Genomic DNA, 23899 nt, shown 5'->3' with positions numbered 1-23899 from the left:
ATAAGATCGTAAACCCGTGAACATGAAACGAGATAAATGCGGGTTCAGGATCGGGACGCCAACACGAGGTGCAACAATGGCCGATTAATAAATTGGATGCTACACAGTTTAATAGTTCACAATCGTTCACAATAAGTTCGACAGGCTCGATCGTTACGCCGCCGGTTCGCGACGGGATGGTGGGTGTGCGCGTCACAAAACGTAACAAGTCGAGAGTTATTCGCAAATTCGACGGGGTCGAGTTGCGGGCAGAATATTAGCGCGCTGGTGTCTAGGGTACCACTGCCCCACGCTCCCGCGGAAGTCCGCGTATCGCAATTGTAGCGGATATCGATACGCGCGCCGCGTTTCAGTTTCAAGCTTTCTAGCGAAGTTAAATTACACACAGGTACTGGAGTTACCGATGTAGCATCACTGATGTTAGTTCGCATGATAATACATATGCGAACATTGCCGCCCGCCTTGCACGACATGGCGTGCAATAAGCTAATGTGTTCACCGGAGATGTGACTACCTCTTTTCACTAATTGCAAGTGGACGAAGCATCCTGATTTTCGAGATCCACCGGTAGCAATGCCAACTGGGTGATCGGTCTGGTTAATTCTGAGGAAGACGTTTTTACTGTAACTACGAACTAGGCCATCAGGGCCTGGGTGGCAATGGATGATACGGCCAAGATCCCATTTGGTGGGTGGCAAGTTTGGATTCCGAAGGAGGACGATTTGTCCGACTTGTATTGGGGCGGTCGGAACCAGCCATTTCGAACGATGTTGGCACGATTTTACGTAATCTTGCGACCACAGTCGCCAGAATCGTTCCAACATTTGCTGAATAGCTTGCCATCGTGACAAGCGATTTGTCGCAGTGTCTAAAAGCGGGGGCATCGGAAGCGCTGTAAGGGGCCCGCCGATTAGGAAGTGTGCGGGTGTCAATACATCCAGGCTCTCAATGTCATCATTGAGGGGAGCTAAGGGCCGAGAATTCATAGACGCTTCAATGCGACAGAGGAGCGTGGCGAGTTCTTCGTATGTAGGGGTACTTTTTCCCAAGACGCGTTTTAAGTGGTGCTTCATCACCTTCACTCCTGCCTCCCACAGACCTCCAAAATGAGGTGCTGCAGGAGGAATGAATTTCCACTCGATTCGGTCCTCCGCCACACGAGCACGCACTTCTTTATCTGTAATAGCCGCCTGGTAAGCGGCACGCATTTCCTTATCGGCGCCCTGAAAATTGGTGCCGCGATCACTGTGCATAGTACGGGGTAATCCACGACGCGAACAAAATCGGTCAAAAGCGGCGAGGAAGGCGGGCGTTGAACATGAGGTTACAATTTCCAGATGGACCGCTTTCGTCGCCATACACACAAAGAGCGCTATGTAGCCGGGTTGCGCTCGAGCTCCGCGGCCGCTCGCCATTCGAACCGCGACGGGGCCCGCGTAATCTATGCCGCATTCAACAAAAGCGCGGCTTGGCCGATGGACGCGAGTCGCAGGCAGAGAACCCATCAGTTGATTCGGCAACTCAGCGCGGATACGAGTGCAAGCAATGCACCGGTAGACAAGGGACTTAACCGATTTCCGCCCTTGAATGAGCCACACTGAATTCCGCAGCGTACTGAGTGTTAGCGAAATCCCGCCATGGAGACACCGACGATGTGCCTCACGGACCAAGATTTTTGCTACGTGACCCGAACCTATAATGATCGGATGTCTCGATGAGGGGTCGAGAGCGCTCAAGGACAGCCTACCACCAACGCGAATAAGACCATCACGTCCTAAAATTGGATTCAGTCGACGAAGAGCACTGTGACGTGGCAATGTGACGTTTACTGTCAGGCGACGAATGCCATCGGAACCTGGCTTAAGCCCCGAAAGGATACGCAATTCCTCGGGGAACTGCTGTTTTTGTACAATACTGAAGACGCGTGTCGAGGAGTCAGTAAGTGCATCTGCATCAGACCTGTCTGCGGTATCGGACTGATGATGACAGCGTTTTCTAACGTAATGTACCCATCGAAGAATTCTAGCAACAACTTGTATCAGCTTCGGCCATGATGAGAATCGTTCAAACATTTGACATTCTGCGACCGGGGATACATTTGTTTGCAACGATACGACCCTAGCTTTGGGATGCGCATCACTAACTACTGTCGGTGGGCAGGTGGGCCAATCCTCCGAGTCAAGGGCCAGCCAATGGGGGCCGCGCCACCATAAGTTTGATGCGCCAATATCAGCAGGTTTCACTCCACGGGAGGCGAGATCAGCCGGGTTGTCAGAACCGGGAACGTGGCGCCACGTAATATCGGGAAGCAACGAGTGAATCTCAGCAACACGATTGGCGACAAACGTTTTCCAATGGGATGATTGTTCGTTCAGCCAGTCAAGCACAATAGTGGCATCAGTCCAACAATGGATGTTGCAGCCTTGAAATGCGTTCAGTGACCGGAGTTTGGAAATGAGTCGAGCCAGTAACAGAGCTCCGCATAATTCCAAGCGAGGAACCGTGAGCTGCCTGGTGGGGGCGACTCGCGATTTGCTAGTGAGCAGCGTTGTTGTGACCATACCTGACTTGGACTCCACCCGGACATAGACAACGGATGCATACGCTTTGGTTGAAGCATCCGAAAACCCGTGCAACTCGTAACGTCGAGGTTCGGATGGTGTGCCAATCCATCGGGGGATCGTTACGTCATTTAATTTAGGCAAAGAGTCGTAGTAATCGCGCCATGATACTGCTAGGTTCTCCGGCAGAGGGGTATCCCAGGCGAGGTCCGATATCCAAAGCGTTTGCATGAATATTTTCGCCAGTATAATTACCGGAGACAGGAATCCTAGCGGATCAAATAAACGCGAAATAACAGATAAGACCTTTCGCTTCGTAGGAACCGGTATTTCCTGACGGGCCACCACGAACCTGTAGCAGTCAAGTGCGGGGAGCCACGTGATTCCAAGAATTTTGACGCTATCGTCAATTTCGATTGTTTTTCCAACTGCTAGTCCGTGGTTGTGTGGGTCAATATCGTACAATAATTCGGGTGCATTGCTCGCCCACTTTCTTAGCTCAAAGTGACCGCGGTTTAGAAGAGCAACTAATTGATCGCGTATTAATCGAATCTGTGGCACAGAATCGGCACCGAACAACGCATCGTCGATGTACATCGATGTCAAAAGAGCCCGCTTACCGAGGGGAAACGAGCCGCCTTCGTCATCCGCGAGTTGTTTGAGGACGCGTAACGCCAAAAACGGAGCACTGGCCGTTCCATATGTGACCGTGCGTAATTGATACTCGTTTATGGCTTCTGCGGGAGAACGTCGCCATAGAATTCTCTGCAAATCTATATCGCGAGTGTCGATTAATATTTGCCGATACATTTTGGCAATGTCAGCAGAATAAACAAACCGGTGGGCTCGCCATTGAGTATGCACAAGTGATAAATCGGACTGCAATTTTGGTCCAGTCATCTGTAGTTCGTTGAGAGATCTACCGTTTGTAGACACCGCAGACGCGTTAAAAACTATCCGAGTTTTTGTTGTAGAGCTCGAGGCCTTCACAATTGAGTGGTGGGGTAGATATACACATGGAGAATTGTGTTCCCGAGCAGGCGCCAGTCGCATATGACCGAGCTCCTCATACTCCGCGAGAAATTGCATATACGATTCGCGTTCGTCAGGACGCGAAGAAAGTCGCTTTTCTAATGAAAGTAAGCACCGTTGTGCGCGAGCTCGTGTGTCCCCTATATCGATAGGTGACGGTGATTTCAGAGGCAACCTAACGACGTATTGACCACCGGGAGTGCGACTGTGAGTTTTCCGGAAGTGCTCCTCACAGCGTACGTCTTCCTCAGATGCGGGAGACGACCTTGGAATTTCCTCAATTTCCCAAAATCGAGACATCAGACCACTCAAATCTTCCGCTATTTGCGTATGGTGCACATGTACTGGCGAGGTACTGTCTTCCATCGTTTGCGACTTAGTACGCCCAGACAGAACCCAACCGAATACAGTGTTCTGTGCCACCGGCTCGCCCATACGCCCTCTCCTGATACCGTCGCGAAGCATATACGGATGCAAGTCGGCTCCGATTATCGCGTGGATCGGAATATCGCTTGCTGGACATTCATCAGCCATTATAAGACCGTCGAGGTGTGGCCATGTGGACAGCGGATGACGGAACCGCGGGAGATATGTGGTGAGCGTATCTAGCACTAATGCGTCCGTCGAAAAGGCCGGAACGGTCGCCTTGATAGGGGTAATCGTGATGGGCACAGTTCTTTTAACCGTACTCGTAATACCGCCGCCGATTCCGCTCACCGATGCATTCGCCGAGTACGATCGCGCTTGTAGTGCATTCGCAACGTCGCGCGTAATGAACGAATGCGTGGAGCCTGGGTCGAGCAGGGCCCGGAGCTTCACCGTTCTCTTCGATGACGCGGTTACCATGATCCATGCAGTTGCCAATACAACGTGTGCCGATTGCGGTGTTGCCACCAGGTGCGACTGCACAAGATTTGTATCCACGCGTGGCTCGGATGCACTCGAGGTACTGGCACTTGCTTCGGATACGGGAAGCGTCTCTGTGAGCGCCTTGTTCGAATTCGTTCCGCGATGCAACAGCGTATGATGTCGAGAATTACATTGAAAACACGACCGTTTACTCGGACACGATTTTTGTTGATGCCCGGAGCAGAGGCAATTGAGACATACTTGAATCTGTTTTGCAACGTCCCACCGATTGGAGACGGGCTTCGATATAAACCTTTTACATCGATAGAGCGAGTGTGATTCTCCGCAAACGGGACATTTCACGGCTGTTGCATTGGAAAGATGCGATTGCGCTTTCGATGTGCTCGGGTTCTGAACCGCCGAACTCGAAGACGACTTTGATTTGCTTATAATTATACTAGACGCTTCTAAGGCGCGAATGCGTGAAGTTAAAAAACTTTCGAAATTAGCAAACGTGGGAAAGTCGGAATTTTCGTTAAATGTCAATTCCCAAGCTTCGCGCGCTTCTCGATCTACGCGTTGTGTAAGAAGAAACACAAGAATATCATCCTGCACCGGATGTTTCATTAACTTTAAAGCCTCAATGCTTTCTTTGGCAGTATCGAGGAGCTTGCGTAGCTCAGAAGGAGAATTTTCGCGTGAGACCGATTTCAACGCAAATAAATCGGCTAAATGTAAATTAACCAATCGGCGTTCATTCGCGTAGCGTTCAGTTAATAATTTCCACGCGATAGGGAAATTCGCTGCAGTAGTTTGCACGTTTCTGAGCAATTGTGAAGCCTCGCCGTCGAGGCACGACTTTAGGTAATGCAACCGTTGTAAATTATCGAACGACGGATCGTCAATAAACATTGATTTATAATAATCGCGAAATTCTTCCCAATTTTTATAATTGCCGGCAAATCGCGGCAAAATCATGCGTGGTATTTGCGCAATACGGCGAATTGGAGAAGCGTTGACCGTCGTCTCTGCATGCTGGAACTCTGGGGCGGGAGGTTGCCGGTCGAGGTGGTCCGAAAATGAATTGTTTAAACGCACCAACAGTGTCGAGGTAAACTTCTTCGTAAGTGGCAAATTCTTGATCCTAGTAGTACTTATCTGGTGCCATCATTTCATTCCTATTGTAGGCAGATAATTCCACGTCAAGTGAGACGCATTTTGCCCAAATTGACTGCACATGCTCGAGCCTGGCTCCGACCTTTGCAGAATTAACCTTATGTAAATCTCCGGCAACCATATCCGCCGCTCGTTTGATAGCCGCAAATTGTAATCGTTGCTCTCTTAACAAAGCATCAAAGTGTACGCCGTCGTCCTCGTGCTCAGACATGTTGACGTATATATCGATTTAGTCCGTAGAGGTATGAAATCGTCGTGGAAAGAGCCGTCGCAGACCCGCAGAGGGGGTACTGACGCTTGAAACTATGCGTCGACTGAAACGCTGCCGCGTCTTGAAACCAACTCGTAAAGGTAGGAGAACACCGACGCGCAAGGCTACTGCGTGCCTTACCGATGTCGACTGTATATGTATCGTGGGGCCTCCAGTGGGAGGGATACACGTGCCGTCACCAATTAAATGTTGCTGCGTGGGGAACCGATACGACCGAATCCTGTCGAAGATTGCCGTACAACACTTAGACGTTCGGAACTCGAAAGTTATTTTTTCCGAATGAAAAAATAAAATTATATTGTGTCTATGATTTTTCACTCGCGAAGAATCCCGATCCTGGCAGGATCGCCAAATGTTTCGGGTCGGGCGACGATTATCGATAAGATCGTAAACCCGTGAAAATGAAACGAAATAAATGCGGGTTCAGGATCGGGACGCCAACACGAGGTGCAACAATGGTCCACTAGTAATTTGGATGCAACACATTTTAATAGTTCACAATAATTTTGATACAGGCTCGATCGCTACGTTTTAGGTTCGCGACGGGATGGTGGGTATGCGCGTCACAAAACGTAAAAAAGTCGAAAATTATTCGAAGATTCGACGGCTGTTGCGGGCAGAATATTTGCGCGTTGGTGTCTATTGTACAACTGTCGCACGCCCGGGCGGAAGTTCGCGTATCGCAAATGTGGATATCGATACGCGCGCCGCGTATCAGTCTAGAGCTTTCTAGCGAAGTTAAATTACAAACAGTTAATGGAGTTACCGACGTAGCATCACTGCTGTTAGTTCGCATGGTAATACATATGCGAACATGGAACATATATTATTTCAATGTCATAAAATGTAATTATGATATCTATATTGAAGTAAATGAGAGACAGTAAGTTTATTCTATTTTTATAAAATTTTGATTATACATTTTATACGTTATGTATTGGGTGGTCCGGAAAGTCCGTGCGGATTTTTTCATTAATTTTTCAAAAGTTTTTTTATTTGTTGCGAAATTTTCGTTACGATTATATCATTCGCTAGAGCAAAGTTTCAGCTTTAAGAATCTGTTTTTTAAATTGCGATATGATGATTTTTATCGGAGTTATGAGCAATCGAAATCAGAATGCTTCTTTACTTAACTCGCGAATAACTCAGAAACAAAAAATTATAGGAACATTTTTAAAAAATGATTTTGTAGGGAAAGCTTTAAGTTTTCACGATGGGTAGTCGAAAATTTTCGTAAATTTTTTTTGGGCACGTGAGAGACCCCCAAAGTGAAAAGAAAATTTTTTATCTTTTTCAGCTCGTAGTTTTTGGTATGTAAAAATTATCAAACTCATATAAATTTAAAAAATGTGATAAGCTTTTAAAAGTAGAGATTTCAAACTTTAAAACTCTTTTTTTAAATTTAAATTTCGTTCATTTTTGACGAAGGTATCGTATATACAATTTTTCATTGTAAAATCCGCACGGACTTTCCGGACCACCCAATATTTTTCTAAGGTCTATTTACATGTTTTCTATTTTCTACAGCGCCTCTTCTCATACATCTTCGAAACTACATATTCTTGCTATATATTTCATATCTTGATGAAGAGATATGTATTGACATTGACAGCGTATAAGTTCTTAGACATCGGAATCGTCCTGGAACCTACGTCTCATGTAGAAATTGCGATCAGCGACAATCGAGGCAATAATCTTGCTTCATGCTACGTAGAAGCCGTCTATCAAGAGACGTACAGATATTAGCAATTAATTAATGCAGTTAACTGTCCCATCAGCATCATCATCGATTCAAGATTTGAATGAACTTGTTAAACTATGTGATACGAAAAACATAAAATTGTCATTGTATGATAATGCTTGTATACGAAACCAACAACAGTACTTTTCTTATTTAAGCTCGAGCAATGTGTCGAGCATGCGTACTATAAACTAAGTCAATGTACGCACGGTGTTAGTAAAAAATTCAAATATTTTTAAGACAAAATTGTATTACTAGTAAACGCGATACGTTAATCTCTTCATCATTCCTTCTTCATATCTTTATGATAATAAATTACTTAATAAGAAAGCGTGTCCAGCTAATTGACTTATCATTAAAATATTATTAAAATTGTGCTCGTATCAGTCTATTGTAAAATCGCATCATAAAACTCATAAAATGAATACCATATCTTTTTAATAAAATCGTATGCGAGAGAATATATATGTGACAACAATTTGTGACTACTATACACCAAAATTGTATTAACAATAAATGTGATGTATTAAAAAATTGCGCGAAGTTTATGATGAAACTTCGATCAGGAGTGTGAATTAGTAATGTGCGCTTCAGATGAAATTATATACACTGCGTTACATTTGAAATAAGAAATAGATTAATGTTTTATAAAAATGTATAATATGATACTTAAGTATATTACTGAATTTTTAAAATTATTTTCAATCTCCTTTTTCCCTGACTGTATTCGACGGTTTAGAATTATATATAAAGAAGATGTGCAATTTTTTCTCAAATAAGTTAATCAAATTATTAAAATAAAAATTGAATAATAAGAAATTATAATTTTAATCTCTATTTCTTTCTGGGTTTTCTCCACAATCCAAAAATGTTTTTTTCGCTCCCTTCAATAACATCATTTACTTGTCAACTTTAAAATCTGCACATTCCTGTTTCTTCTTACCACGACTGGAAAAGAATCTTCTTTCTCTATACTTAGTTAGAATTAATTAATAATGATAGCTGTTCAGTAGTACAATAAGTGTTCGATAACTATTCAATAATAATTTATAATGGTTTGATATTAGGTCAATCAGAAAGTTCCGTCCACCTAGCTAGTAGCTCTAGCTAGAATTGTCGATAACTCATGTCTAAACCAAGCTTAATTTTTTTGTTTTACCATCTGTTAATAAAATTCAGTGTGTAAAAGTATACATTTGCATCAATAATATTACTTTTTACTGCATCGAAAATGTCGACATTTGAGCCAAATAAGTGTCATTTGCGCGAAGTGTTAATCTTTTGCTTCAAATGGAAGAAAATTGCATCTGAAGCTCATCGAATACTTGTAGAAGTTTATGGTGATAGTGCTCCTTCCGAAACATGCAGAGAATGATTTCGACGCCATAAAAGTGGTGATTTTGATGTGGAGGACAAAGAGCTTTCTGGACGGCATTTGAAGAATTGCAGGTATTGGTGGATAAAGACCTATATCAAACGCAAAAACAACTTGCAGAAGCATTAAATTGTGTTCAATCTGTTATTTCCGATCGTTTGAAAGCTTTGGGAAAGGTCTACAAGGAAGGATGGGTCCCATAAGAACTGAAGCCAAGAGACACTGAAAGACGAAAAACCATCTGCAAAATTCTTCTTACTAGGCAATAAAGAAAGGGATTTTTGCATCGAATTGTGACTGGCGATGAAAAGTGGATTTATTTCGATAACCCAAAACGCCGAAAAATCATTTGCGATCCAAGCCAACCATTGACCGTCAAAGCGGAATATCCACGGAAAGAAAACAATGCTCTGTATTTGATGGGATCAGAAAGATGTAGTGTACCACAAGCTGTTGAAATCTGGTCAAACAGTCACAGAGAATCACTAACGAGAACAAATTATCCGTTTGAACCGAGCATTGCACGGAAAACGACCAAAATATGAAACGAGACAGCATAAAGTGATTTTGTTTTATGATAACGCTCGGACTCACGTCACAAAACTTGTCAAGGAAACGTTAGAAGCACTTCGCTAGGAATTGCTACCCTATGCTTATTCACCAGACTGTGGCCTTTCTGACTATCACTTGTTTCGATCGATGGCACACGCACTTGCAGAGGAACACTTCAATTCTTCTGAATACGTCGAAAAATGGATCTCTGAGTAGATAGCCTCCAAAGATGAAACATTCTTTTGCCGCAGAATTTGCTTATTGCCCGAAAGATGGGAAAAAGTCATCGCTAATGATGGACAATATTTTAATTGAGATACTTTTTCATTTTGTTTTTTAAATAAAACCATACTTTTTGCAAAAAACGAACGGAACTTTCCGATTGACCTAATACGTCAAGACTGTCCTGAGAGGAGCGCAAGATAAAGAGAGCGGTATAGATCACGTATACGGCGTTTACCTATACAAGGATGGACTGATGTTTGGCAATAAACGTTTCGACGTAGATGACGCGGACAACATAATTATTGACGGCGTACGGTACGCCGGTATACCTGGGCTTCACAAATTGACTTTCAAAAGAATTCCCAACGATGCTCTCTACACGGAAAACGATATGCACAAGAGCATGCTGTTGGTGACGAACGCACACAAACACAAGTACTCGCAGGGTCGATTTTTGAGCAACAAGGGATACAAGTACAAACACGTAATCGCGCCGTTGATGTCGATCCAAGAAACAGAAGAAGAAATCTGGAAAGGGATTACTTCACGCAATAACATTGAACGACAACGCAATTGATTACGTGCACTGATCCCAATGAGCTAGATCGTTCACGATTGCTCGACATTTCGCACCGAGCAGGCAACAACGCTTACGACAGCGAGATGCTATTGATCATCGAGGAATTTCGCGAAGCCGGTCTTATTATAAATTAAATCGCGTATCCATAAAATGAGTCAGTTGAGTGACACCAGAGTGAAAAAAATATATTATTTTCTTGTACTCTATGTATTACATGTCGAATCCTAAAAAAGAAATCTGATGAAAAAAGAGAAAAAATTAGCTTAGAGAGATGTCGGCTCGTCGAGGAATTCCACGTTCCGGCGAGAAGAAATTTTCCGCGAAGACGCGGTCATAGTCTGGGAATACGACGATGTGGCAGGCTGATATCGTTGAGATACGCCCGTACTCGGGCTTCAATAGAGGCCACCACTACATATTCACCGTCATCGATATGTTGAGCCAGTACTCGTCGCCGTACTGCTCAAGAGAGAGGGTGGAAGCGAGACGGCTAACGCTATCAGTGAGATTGTTCGAAGAGAGTGGAAGATGTCCGAAAAATTTACAAACGGATATTAGGAAAAAATTTTACAACGCTGATATACAAAAAATCTTGAAAAAACACAACGTTAATCATTATTCTATGTATTCAACGTTGAAAGCGTCAGTGGTCGAGCGATTCAATCGCACGTTCAAGAACGACATGTGGAAGATGTTTATGCTCAACGACAATTACAAGTGGGTCGACGAGCTGCGTGTCAGATTACAACGCGCGCAAGCATTGCATCATCGGCATGCGACCCGCCGACATAACTTCCGCAATAGCCGAAAAACTCTTGGGCATAATGTACAGCGCAATAAAGATCGCGAGTCCTGCAAAATTTAAAGTAGGCGATTCGGTACGCGTGAGCAAATACAAGACGATTTTTGAGAAGGGTTACACACCAAATTGGACCACCGAGGTATTTACGATCGTTAAGATGCAGTGTATCGATTCCGTAACCTATCTACTACGAAGACTATCGTGGAAAATCCGTCGCTGGAGCATTTTACGAGCACGAATTGCATCGCGCTTCATTCGGACGTATATCTCGTGGAGAAAGTGCTGCGCAGGAAGGGAGACAAGGTGTACGTCAAGTGGCTGGGATTCGATAGATCACAATTCATGAATACACAAAAACAATGTTATTTAATAAAATTTTAATTGATATATTTTGTAGACATATAACAAATATAACAATATAAGTATATAAACGTGTAAAATATATTTTTTATTATTCTTTCCATTTTTTGTTTTAAAGTATACAGATATAAAATATGTTGCAACCGCACTTACGAGCGTGGCGCAACTTCGTCGCGCGTTCGTAGCTATTCTCTCTTATACAAGCAGATTGCGGGTGACTTCAAAAGAAACGCGACAGAAATGCGTCTTCACACGGCCCCTCTCAAAAGCAACGCAAAATCTCGAAACGGTAGTTGGGCGCCAGGCACGAGTGAGCGTGCCACTCTTTCTCAAAATCACGCGATATTTTCTCTACATGATATTCTGACGAGCTGTGAACACCGACGATACTCGTAACCGGTAGCTCAGCCTCGGAAATGGCAGAGGGGGTGGTCGAGGATAGAGGATCGTTTGGAGAAGCAAATGACGACGGCAATAAATCCCGATATAGTTTTTAAAGATGCCGTAGATTAAAGCTACCCTTTTCAGTCCCTTGGTCTCGTCTTACACGCTTACTCACTTAAATTTGGCTATATTTTTGCGGTATTCGAATTTAGTTATCACTACGGAGGTTGTAAACAATCTTCCTGAGCTATTTTTGCTCCGTGGTCTCGCGCGAACTCCTCACTCATCTTGAGCAAAGCCGACTAGCTTCACTCTCACTTAGAGCTTTGCGACAATCTAATCCTCATTCTCTCTCTCTCTCTCTCTCTCTTCCTTCCTCTCCCTCTCTCCCTCCCTCTCTCCCTCCCACTCTCCCTCCCTCCCTCCCTCCCTTGACGATAAGTTTTTCCAAGATTTCCCATCTACGACCATTTCTGACCATCAGCCTCCATCTTAATTGCTGATATAAGCTAATCAAAAAACTAATTAAACCTGATCATCTTTTCGGTGGTAATAATCACATTAACAAATAAACAAAACATAATTGTCCCCTTCGGATATAATATTTTATATAATATTTTCTTAGCACATTCCGGCGGTATTAAACTAATTAACACAAAATATCAAATGAGCCTTTCGGCTCTAAATAATAATAGCTTACAATGCTAACAACACAAAACAATCGATATATGATCTGCCCTTTGGCCCTTCTTAATATTTTAATACAATATGAATAAGCCAAAATAATTATCGTTTTATATTTATGTATTTCTATATCAATATACATGCGAGAATAATTTTATTCCTAATTCCTTACATAACTTATTCCATTAATAACTTAAATTATATCTTAGCAAAATTTTTATTCCTTATACTCTATGTTCATATATATATATCTTTATCACGGTACAGCGACCGCTTTCTCCGTTCAAAATTCTTACTCCGCATTCGGAATCTTGCGTAATATTTCCTCATTCTCTCCATCTATATATAATAGCTCGGGCTTGCGACTGGCTCCAAACTGCTGGGCGATCGTAACCTCTGCTTTAAATAGAACTAGGCGGAGTCCGCGCAGCCCGATTTTTCCAATACGGGCTCGAGCCTACCCTTGGCTTTAACAGCATCCTTATTCATTGCCATGAATCTGTCTCGGTTGCGTTGTGGTTGAGGCGCTCTAGACTTTGAATTGCCTTTGTGCCGATTACACAATTCCTTCTGTTCTGCCCTCTCCGGACTCTTATCTAGCCTTTTCTGGGTGATGCATCTAACGAACGCATCAATTATCGGATTACAAATATCGTCTACTGCCCGCTTTAAACAAATCTTAATTCGATTCAACAATAAAATTTAAATTATTACCGTATTACAAATCAAATTAAATAAGACTTCTTATAATTCGAAGAACTGGGAAGGATACGGGCAGTAGGAGTCAAGCGTAGAAGACGTCGCGCAAATAATATATCTATGAAGTGTAAAACTTCTTTATTCATTAAAATGCACTTACATGTTTCGGTTCACTTTTGAGCCTTCCTCAGAGACAACAAAAATTAACATACATAAACTGTGAATAAAAATTATCCTGTTATGGTGAGCATCCCCTACCTTGAGAATTTAAACGCCAAAAAGAGTGAAATAAAACGAAAAAAGAGAAAAGAAAGATGAACGAAAAAAGGAAATAATGGAAATAGCGAAATGAAAAATATGAAAAATTAATTTATCAAAAACTTTAAGATTATAATTAATCATCTCGAACATAAGGACGCTCACTCTGATCACAAATCACAAACTGTATCGCAAACATTATTATATTATAAATTATTCAAAAACCGGTTCTCGATAATTTAGCCAGTCAATATCAGACACAATGAGCCACTTTCAGTTTTAGCTATTATAGTATTATTGAATCTTACAAATAAAAAATTTCGCATTGGAACGTTAATCAATTCCATAAAAATGAAAGTTGAAAAGTAATGAAAAATCACGTCAGAAAGACACATTACTGCGTACCAATGACACTGACATAATTTTTACAACCAAGAGATCATCGTTATTACAACATGTCACCTTGGCGAGCGAGCCTTCCATACAAGATGATACCAACGTCATAAACACAAAATATATTTCCTTTGAGCCAGATCGTCGCCAAGGAAAGTTATTGTTTTTGCTTAATTCTCGAACATTCCGAGTCGTGTCTTTTCCATTGGAAATTATGTTGTCTCTCGACGAACTGATGAGTATACAAAACCAGCAGATGGACGCCATATCTCGCACACTTACTAATTTTCAGAAGCTGGGACAGGCCAAGATGACACGTGCCATAACGCGGCAACGCCTCGCAAGGAGACCTTTGCCAGATTCCAAGAACTGAATTGTAAAATCATACTAGCTGCGAACGAGAAATTGAAGGCAACCCATGTGTACTTCACCCAAAACTACTTCTTGACGTGTGAGGACTATAACCACGAAGCTGCCGACTACATAGCTGAGGTACTGGACTGTCACGAGGTCCGCGAACCTCGTCCCGCTGCACATGACGCGTAAGTGGTTTTAATAACTCGTTCCGGTCATTGTCACATTTTCCGAGAATCAACTTGCAGACTTTCAACGGGAGTTTTGACAAATGGGAAAGCTTTTGTGATAAATTTAAATCGATGATCCATGATCAGAGTTTAATGAATGTCGAGCGCATGCATTATTTGTATTTCTGTGTAAAAGGGGATGCAAGTAACGCCCCAGATCATCTCGCGGTAACCAATGATAACTTTACTATTGCGTGGAATATTCTCGTTTCTCGGTACGACAATAAACGTCGCCTTCATCATGATACATTTACAATTGCTTTTCAATTTATTGTCGCTCACGACAGAAATCTCCAACAATCTTCGCACGCATCGCGATCAAACCAATAAAGCGATACAAGCTCTGAGCATTCTCTACCGTTCCGTTCTTATGCTTATTGTGCAAAGCGAACCATCTATTGTACCAATGTTCTACGTTCCTAAAGCAAACTCCATCCCAACATTTTGAATTCATTAAAAACCAGAAACTGTGATCTCTTCGAGACACATGTTTTATGGTAGTCAGGCCCTATGATTACATCATTCTCCCGAGTCCTGACCGAATTCGTGTCCTTGGGTACCTTCCGATATTTCTCTTGAACAACCCGGAGTCTCCGAGTTGTGCACTGCATGCTACGCCCAATTGGGATTTCGCGTCGCGTTATTCTTCGTGGCCAAAATTGCTGTGAACTACTGTTTATCTGTATCGTTTTCTAAATCGACTCCGACGCTTTAAAAATCCACAAACAAATACCGCGACTGTGCTCCCCAAAGAAATTTAGAATGCCAAACGGCTCAAAACCATGCATGTTTCTTAATGAAATCACGGCTTTAAAATAAAAGCGTCCGGTACCGAAGCACAGCCCGCTCTCTATTCTCAATCCTTATCTACATAGATGAGGATGGATTTATTCGTATTCGAGGAAGACTTCATCGAGCTTGCCTCCCAGGAGCGACAAGGAATCCTATCGTCTTACGCGCACATCCGCTGTTAGTACTCATTATCCAACATCATCATCTTAAAACATTCTCGATTAACGTTCGCGTCATTGAAACGTGAATTCTGGATTCTCTGGGCCCGCGCCACGGACCGTTCGATCCGTTCTTTATAACTGCATACCATGCACGCGTGAACGTGCCGACATGTCTGTTCAACTCATAAGTGACCTCCTGGCTGCGAGAGTCAACCGTATTGCTCGCGCCTTTGTCCATACCGGCGTCGATTACGTAGGTCCGATCGCTGCCCGAACGACTCCCGGTCGAGGACATAAATAGCAAAGGGCTTATATTTATTCGTATACCTCACGACCAAAGCTCTGCACTTAGAGCTTATCAACGATTATATTCTTCTACCTTTTTAGCAGCGTATCAACGATTTGTTCCTTGCCGAGGATTATCGATATCCATGTATTTCGATAACGGAACGACGTTTCACGGCGCCGACCGCGAATTGTCCAATGCATATGCAAAAGCAATTCGCGATCCTAACTTCCGACTCGCTACCGACGGAACTGCGTGGCACTTCCCCCTGCGTCGCCGCACTTCGGCGGTCTGTGGGAGGCCGGCGTTAAAAGTGTTAAGCATCATTTAAAACGATGCATCGGCTACCACACGCTAACTTTTGAAGAGATGTCTATGCTCCTCTGTCGAATCAAGACGTGCCTTAATTCGCGCCCAATCGCTCCCCTTTCTGATAATTTCGACTATCACGCTCTGACCCCCGATTATTTTTTGATCGAAACCTCTCTTATCGCTCCCGTCGAATCAAACGCGCTTGATTTAAATGAAAACCGACTTTTACGTTGGCAAATGGTTCAACACATGACCGAAGATTTTTGGAGGTCCGGTGATTACTTGCATATTCTTCAATAACGCTCAAAATGGTGCGTTGCCAGCGACTAGCTAAAGTCGGCCAAATCGTTCTTGTGCGTAACTCTCTGACTCCATCAAGCCAATGAGAACTTGGCCGGATCCCAAATTAACTCGCGTCGTAACTGTAAAAACAGGTCGTTTCGAATACAAGTGACCGATTGTGAAACTTTGTTTTCTCCGTCACGATCAATACTGAAGAATCTAAAGATTTCGTTACGGCAGGCAGAGTTTCCGTTAAACGTATCTGATGTTAACGGTATCGCGAACCTTAAGTTTTGATTGTATTGCGTCATGATTTTTGTATTCTGCATCAAATCATTTTTGTCGTTATACCATTATTGTATCTTGCGTGCTTTGATGCGAATTATTTTGAATGCCTACATTCGAGGCGGGCGGTGTGTTTTGGAATCATTGTTAATTTAAATGTATTCTCGGGGATAGCAAGTAAACAGCTCATCGACACCGAGTCGTCACCGTTCAAAACATGAGTATATCTCTCTCCTGTCCTAATCACGCTATCTACCTCAGATGGCACGCGACCTCCCTTGCGCGACCCCCGAAAAGCTGGCTTTCGCGCACACGTTCCGCGTGCGAATGTTCAGTTCGCTTCCCGATCCCGATCAATACGGATCATCTCTCGAAATTCGTTCTTCACGAATCTTATCCCGAACATTAATTGCGAACCAAACCGAATTGTCGTCGCGTATCACCGCAGTATTGTGTCACGTAATGTTACGCGTACCGCGAGAGCATTCAGTGCGCAAGAATTACCTGAATTTTCCGACGAGATTTGTCGGTCTCGTTGCTGCTCGCCATACACATTTCTTTTAACGGCTGCGAGAAATTACTCAACTTCGGACCAAGTGCGGGTTACCTGTGCACGTATCTAACCGGACGCATCAATTATCGGATTACGAGTATTGCCTGCCCGCTTCGAACAAATCTTAATTCGACTCAACAATAAAATTTAAATTATTACAACCAAGAGAGTCGTCATTATTACACACCGTCTTGGTGGAGAGAGTCTTCCATACAAACTGACAACCAACATCACAAACACAAAACAAAATCTATTATGCTTCTTTCTTTCCTCATGTTATTTACATCGCTTATATTATTTGGATTTGACAGTTCTTTTACATTTTTAACTGCAACTTCGGCTAATTGACTACTTGAATCTTTTACATTAGTTACACATTTATTATCATTTCAATCACTCATATGTTGTTTTGCCGATTGCGTCGCTATCTCTGACGTCAACATTAATTCAACTACCTGCTTTATTATTCTCCTGCGTTCTATCCTCACTTAGAATTATTACAAACGTTTCCTTATCCTCATCCACCGACTCATTTTGCTTTTGTTCGCTAAAATAATTACGCCTGAGCTTTTTAATATGCTACACTCCTATACAGGATGATTCAAAACAAACTTCTGTCCTAAAAATGTAATATTCTCGAGTTAATTCTAAGACAATTTTTCTTATTCGAAAATTTTGTCCGATGCTTAGTTTTTGAATTATTAAGAGAAATAGTTAACGAATCACGGGTCAAATAAAAAAGATAGGCAGGGACGATGCAACTCACCGCCGTACGCGGGTGCCTATGTGAGACGATTGCTATGATCAACTTGATAGTCTCATACAATAGTACGCGCACACACATTAGCACATTTTTGAAAAAACATCTCAAATTAGGAATACAAGATTCTCTCTCTCTCTCTCTCCTTTTCTCTCTCTTACTCGCTTACTCACTTACTCACTCTTTCACTCACTCACTCACTTAGTCACTCAGTCATTCATTCTTTTACTTATCACGTCAAGATGATTTAATAATTCCAAATTTCCATGAGAAAGGCCGGAATTCCGATAAATTTTTCGATAGAATTCCAAACAGTAGACTTCCAAACAATTAAGTGTTTCTTTTAATAAATAATCACGCACAACACTAACTGTATTTAAATAATCACGCACAACATTAACTGTATACCTACTCGATCCATTATTCACTCGTTTAAAAAAATGAGAAATTTATTAATGAAATTGAATTAATCACTATCAATCACTTCCGATTAATTATTTAATAGCGACCGAAAATCGTGCAAAGAAACACATGTTCTTGTCACACAACATACATTTACGAAGAAACGTACACACAACACGCGTTTATTCAAAGATAGCAAGCAGTCAACTGACTTTATTAATAAATCTATTAATTAATCACTATCGATCACTGTCGATCGTAAAAACACACGTTACTATTATACAACACGCGTTACTCGACGTGGCAAGCAGTGGCAAACAGTCGCACACTGATTATATTGGTTATGGTTGAACAGTCAAATAAACACAAATTCACATGACCATACGAGTAGTGTAAACTGACTTACCGAATTAATGTATTAATTTTACGGGTTGATAAGTTAGATTATTATCAAGAAAGATTCTTTATAAACTGAAGTATCGCTGTTTAACATGAACGCGTGATTAATTGAAACGTCACAAAAATGTAACAATTCCAATTGATAAAAGATCAACGATGAAATAATGTTGCATGTTACTCATTTTTTTGCAGAGTTATTATTTCCCGCATATTTTTCTCATTCTTTTCTTTTTTTACTTTGCCTTATAAGAAATATTCCAGGTAAAAACGTATTAGTCGCCCTAAAAAGGACGGATTGCTTTAAACGCTCTGAAAAGAGCGAATTGCTTTGGATGCCCTGAAAAGGACAGAAGAAAAAATTTTATAAAAAATAACCATCATTCATCATAATGCAGGCTTGCATGCGTCTCAACAAATTTCTTTATACATTTTCCATAACATCTTTTTCGATAGCCTATACGGCATATCACAATCTTGTTTCTAGATCTTCTGCGTCTTCAGGAAGCGTTTTATAAATTAACTCTTTACAGTAACCCCAGAAAAAGAAATCCAGAGGATTGAGATATGAGTCTGGAGATCTTGTGGGCCAACGTATTGGCTCATCCATCGTCTCGGAAACTGTTCGTTCAAATAAGCCGTCACAATTCTGGCGTTATGTGGCCCAGCGCCGTCTTGCTGAAAAATTATTTTGTTCCTTTTCAGTAGTGGAATATCTTCTGAAAAATCTGGCAAATTACATATTTCTTAAAAGTTCGACGTATGTGCGAAATCGTTACTCATTAGATCGAATATTGGTATCAGGAGATGTGGTGAGGTGCAATAAAGATGAATACGCGTGAGAACTTGACGAATTTTATTACTATTAATGTTTGTACACTTACTTTTTGGTAGCAGCGAACGATATTCCGATAAAAATTGTTGAAGAATAACGCGAAGCGCGAGATTTCAGTAGCAATACTAATGTGAGATTGGAGCGGAGATGACTGTTTTTGCATGGTTTTATAAGCACCGACCTTCTAGAAATATTTAGACCTTTCTAGTACCGGATATGTCGTCATTACGATCTTTCGAGAAGGTCGGCGTCATTAGATTCGTGAAATTGCCGCTCCAGTTTAAATTGCTTGAGAGCACCGTCGGTGAGGTGCTCCAGGATTTGCAGGATCTCCTGTCACGTAGAATTGGCGTTTGCATTTGCTGCGCTTGGAGCGCTCCTAATTCGTGAGAGAACCGCGAATCCTTGATCCTCCATCTTGAGCGCGCGGTTTCTTAAATATTCCGCCCGCCTCGTCGTTATCAACGCGACGAAATAATCACCCGTGCGACCGCGCGATAGTGTGCACAGAGAAGGAAGATGTAGATGTGTGATTGACTTTTCGCAAGCTGATAACTTTGTGTCGACGCAATTGACAACACGTCGCAATTGCAGGGAAAGCCGCCGCGGTGATAAATTGAATATTGTCGATAACAAAGTTTTGTTTACACAATAAGCCAGGAACGCGAAGTGCAGTGCATTTAAGTGAAGGAATGCTGTGAAATTAATAAGACCGTGCGCGACGAAGATTATCTTCGAAACAGACTACACAACAAGATGTTCGGAATAGCATTTACGTAGTTAAGTATTGTTTTAATTGTATCACGACAAGTTAAGGTACGTATAATGTATAAACATACAAAATTTACCGCGACACAATATTATATGCGAAACAATAAAATTAGTACGAAAGTAAGCGGTATTCAAGATTAATTCCCCCCTTTTTTGTTGACGGTTTTCTTACGCATCCTCGGAATTATCATCAGTGAAAGACAGTAGGACGATCTTGACCACCGGCCGAAGCAGTTCTCCTGAAAAGATCTGGACATCACACAGACACCACATGACCGTTGTGCAAATTCGTTACTCGTTAGAGAGGATGTACTGGTGTTAGGAGATGTGGTGAGGTGCAATAAAAACGAATACGCGTGAGAACTTTGCATATTTTATTCGACACTATTAATGTTCGTACACTTACTTTAATCCGCAGCGAACGATATTCAGAAAAGATGTGGAGGAAGGGCGCGAAGCGCGAGGAATGAAATTTTGATAGCAAGTACCACGGCGAGACTAGAGCGCAGGTGACTGTTTATGCATGTTTTTATAAGCACCGAAAATCTTTTGGAAAGATCCAGACTTTCTAGTATCGGATACGTCGTCATTATGATCTTTCGAGAAGATCGGCGTCGTTAGATTCACGAAGTTGCGATCACTGCCACTGCAGTTTTAATTGTCTGGGAGGGGGTGCTCTAGGATTTGTTGTACCATTTGTTACATTACGCGCTTGCTGCGCTCAGAGCGCTCCTAATTCGCGGGAGGACCTGCGCTCCATCTTGAGCGCGAGATTCCTCAAACAACCGTCATCCCCCGGGTGAACTTACACGATGCGTGCCAGTGGCCAGCGGGGGAGTGTTTTTGCTGCGCAGACACAATTGGCTCTCTTTCACGCTGCCATGCTGTTGCCACCACTTTGGTCGCGGAATCAGGCCCATCTTTGCCACAAGTAGTCGCGCATCTGCTAAGAATAAACACCATCGCATTAATCTGTTGGCAGAAATAGTAATCAGCGATGATTCCGGTATGGCCACCAGGAGTGTGCCTATGAGGAAGTGTCCTAGTGTCAACGCCTCCAAATCGTCTAGATCATCGGACAAGGCCTGAAGCGATCGAGAATTAAGGCAGGCCTCCACTTCGGCAAGGAGCGTGGTAATTTCCTCATAAGTCAGTCTCGTCTCGCCAATGATCCATCGCAGATAGTGCTTCATAGCTTTGACTGCAGCTTCCCACAGGCTTCCGAAATCCCAGAGAGCAGCCAGCGGGCTGAATCACCAACGGATGCCGTCGTTTGCCAGCCGATCCATGATCTTGTACGCCTCGCGACCAACTGTCTGAACAGCTCGCAAAGTTGCAAATCAGCTCCCACGAAGTTGATGCCGCAGTTGCTGTAAACGACCTCGCATAGACCTCGACGGGAGACGAAGCGACGAAAGGCTGCCAGGAAGATGTCGGCGGTATAGTCGCTCATCACCTCGAAATGCAATTGCTTAGGAGCTGCAACAAATAAACACGGCCAGAAACGCCTTATATGATTTGTGTCCACATCCCTTCGTCGTCCTGAGGAAGATTGGCCCGGCGTTCACTCCAGTGTGTAGGAAGGACCTTCCAGGGGTTATCCTATTTGATGGTAAGCTACCCATTAAAAGCTGCGGGGTCGCCGCTATCACGTACATGATAGACACCAATGGATGAAGTGTTTTACGCGCTGACGTCTACAAAGAATCTAAAAAACTTCGGCGAATGGATGTCAAGATCAGCTGCGTCCCTTCATGGAGTGTCCGTCGATAATGAGCATCGTTACCAGGTTAGTTAAATGTGAGTCTTTTGAAAGCAGCATCGGATGTCGCTGGTCCGGACTCAGCGCAGAATTTTTAATTCGTCCTCCAACGCGCAGGAATCCTCGGGCGTCGAATGGATTCAAGCGGCAGAGTGGACTAGGTACGGGTTTTCCTGCGGCTATAGCGTCCATCTTCAGACAGAAGACAATACCCTGAATGCAGATCCAGTGGTCTCGAGTATCATTGATCTCCGCGGTCGAAAAAGGGCCGGACATCTGCTGATCATCTTTTCCAAGTCTCGATAGGCGAGTACAGCATCCACGCAGCATCTACGCTGTCATGCGAAGTCGTTAGAGGGAGTAGAAGCGCTCAAGTTTTTATGGTTTGCGAAGCGTCTTCATAACCAGGCGTCTCCGAGGTCGGCGCTCGGGGAGATCTTCGTCCTTGGTCTCACAGGCGTCCATGAGTCATCCGTCTGCGTTTGCCTACAAGAAAAGGGACTCCCATCACAGCGGGTGCTCCAGGAGCTCTCTCAGAGACAACCCCCGAGAGGCGCATCCGGGACGTCGCATCCTGAACCGTGACGCCACTGAGATCTCGGCAGTGCTTCCTGGATCTCCACTCTGTTGGCCACGAAGGTCGTCTATTTCGGGTTTTCGCCTATCCAGCCCAGGGCTACGGTTGAGTCCGTCTACAGATGTGTAGACGTAGAGTTCAAGGTCAAGGTTGTCCTGACGAGAAATGTGTCGTGAGTCGGGTCAATAGGGTGACTGCACAGAGCTTTAGTCTGGGCAACGAGACTTGCTTTAGCAGGGCAACCCTTGGTTTTTTGCGCGACGTAGGGCTTGCCCGCCACCACAGCGTGCAGGTACACTACAGCGGCATAGGCCCGTTCCAATGCGAGAAGCCGTGGATTTCTAAGCAGCAACCAGGCTCGTTGCAGTGAAACCAACGTGGCAGGCGAATCTTCTATAAGATTGGAAGCTCCTGCTGCTATTGCCAAGACGCAGCCTCCTCCGGATCGATGGGAGTGTCCCAGTCAAGCTGTTGCAGCCAGGTGGCCTGGATGAGGAGCTTGGCCCTTATGATTAGAGCCAGCCAGTCAAGGGAATCAAAGAGGCGAGTCGTGTCGAACAGGATCGTGCGCTTGGTAAGCCAAAAAGTAAGCAGTTTGCTTATCGAGAAAAGAAAGAGATCACTCGTGGGATCCCAATGAAATCTCAGGATTGAGTGGCTCTCAGAAGGCAACAGGACGCCGTCACCGCGTTGAAGGCAATGCTTGCTTGGAATGTCGCTGTTAGTAGCGTGGAGTCATTGCTGGTCCACTTCCGGAGAGGAAACCCGCTCACCATGCACAGGTGCGTCAACTGATCCCGCATCAGCCATGGAAGCGCCAGAAAAGATGTCGTTCATGTAGGTGTCGTGTCGCAGTGCCTCAGCGCCAAGAGGAACGTGAGAGCCTTCATAGTCGGCGAACTGTCTGAGGGTTCGAATAGCCAGGTAAGGTGCGCTAGCCAATCCATACTTAACTATACGTAGTCGGAACTCTTGTATAGTACCATTTGTCTTCCATAGGATCCTCTGGAGGTCTCGGTCATCGTCGCCAACGTGACATCCTCGAGGGCTAGCAGCAGGTTTGGCCCTACCAGGAGATTGTCGTTCAAGGACGTTGCCATGGGGATACGCACCGATCCATTGAATACGACGCGAATCTTCGCCGCGCCGCTTGGTCCCTTTAAGACGCCGTGGTGCGATAAATAGCAGAAGCGCCGGTC

The 23899-nt window shown here is 43.5% G+C and overlaps 1 protein-coding gene across 1 annotated transcript; it reads right to left on the bottom strand.

Annotated features, from left to right (window-relative positions):
• Positions 1–401: 401 nt before the first annotated feature.
• LOC108755382 lies at positions 402–5829 on the bottom strand (the record flags this gene model as incomplete). The annotated part of the gene is made up of 2 exons (XM_018498334.1): positions 5716–5829; positions 402–5600 (listed from the first exon to the last, which is right to left on the bottom strand). Coding segments are annotated over exons 1-2 (5313 nt in total), but the record flags the coding sequence as incomplete, so codon positions are not given.
• Positions 5830–23899: the final 18070 nt, after the last annotated feature.

Source organism: Trachymyrmex septentrionalis, unplaced genomic scaffold (assembly GCF_001594115.1).
Source record: "Trachymyrmex septentrionalis isolate Tsep2-gDNA-1 unplaced genomic scaffold, Tsep1.0 scaffold123, whole genome shotgun sequence".
Taxonomy (NCBI): domain Eukaryota; kingdom Metazoa; phylum Arthropoda; class Insecta; order Hymenoptera; family Formicidae; genus Trachymyrmex; species Trachymyrmex septentrionalis.
Note: the sequence above shows the minus strand (reverse complement) of the source record. Positions and strands in the feature narration are given on the sequence as shown.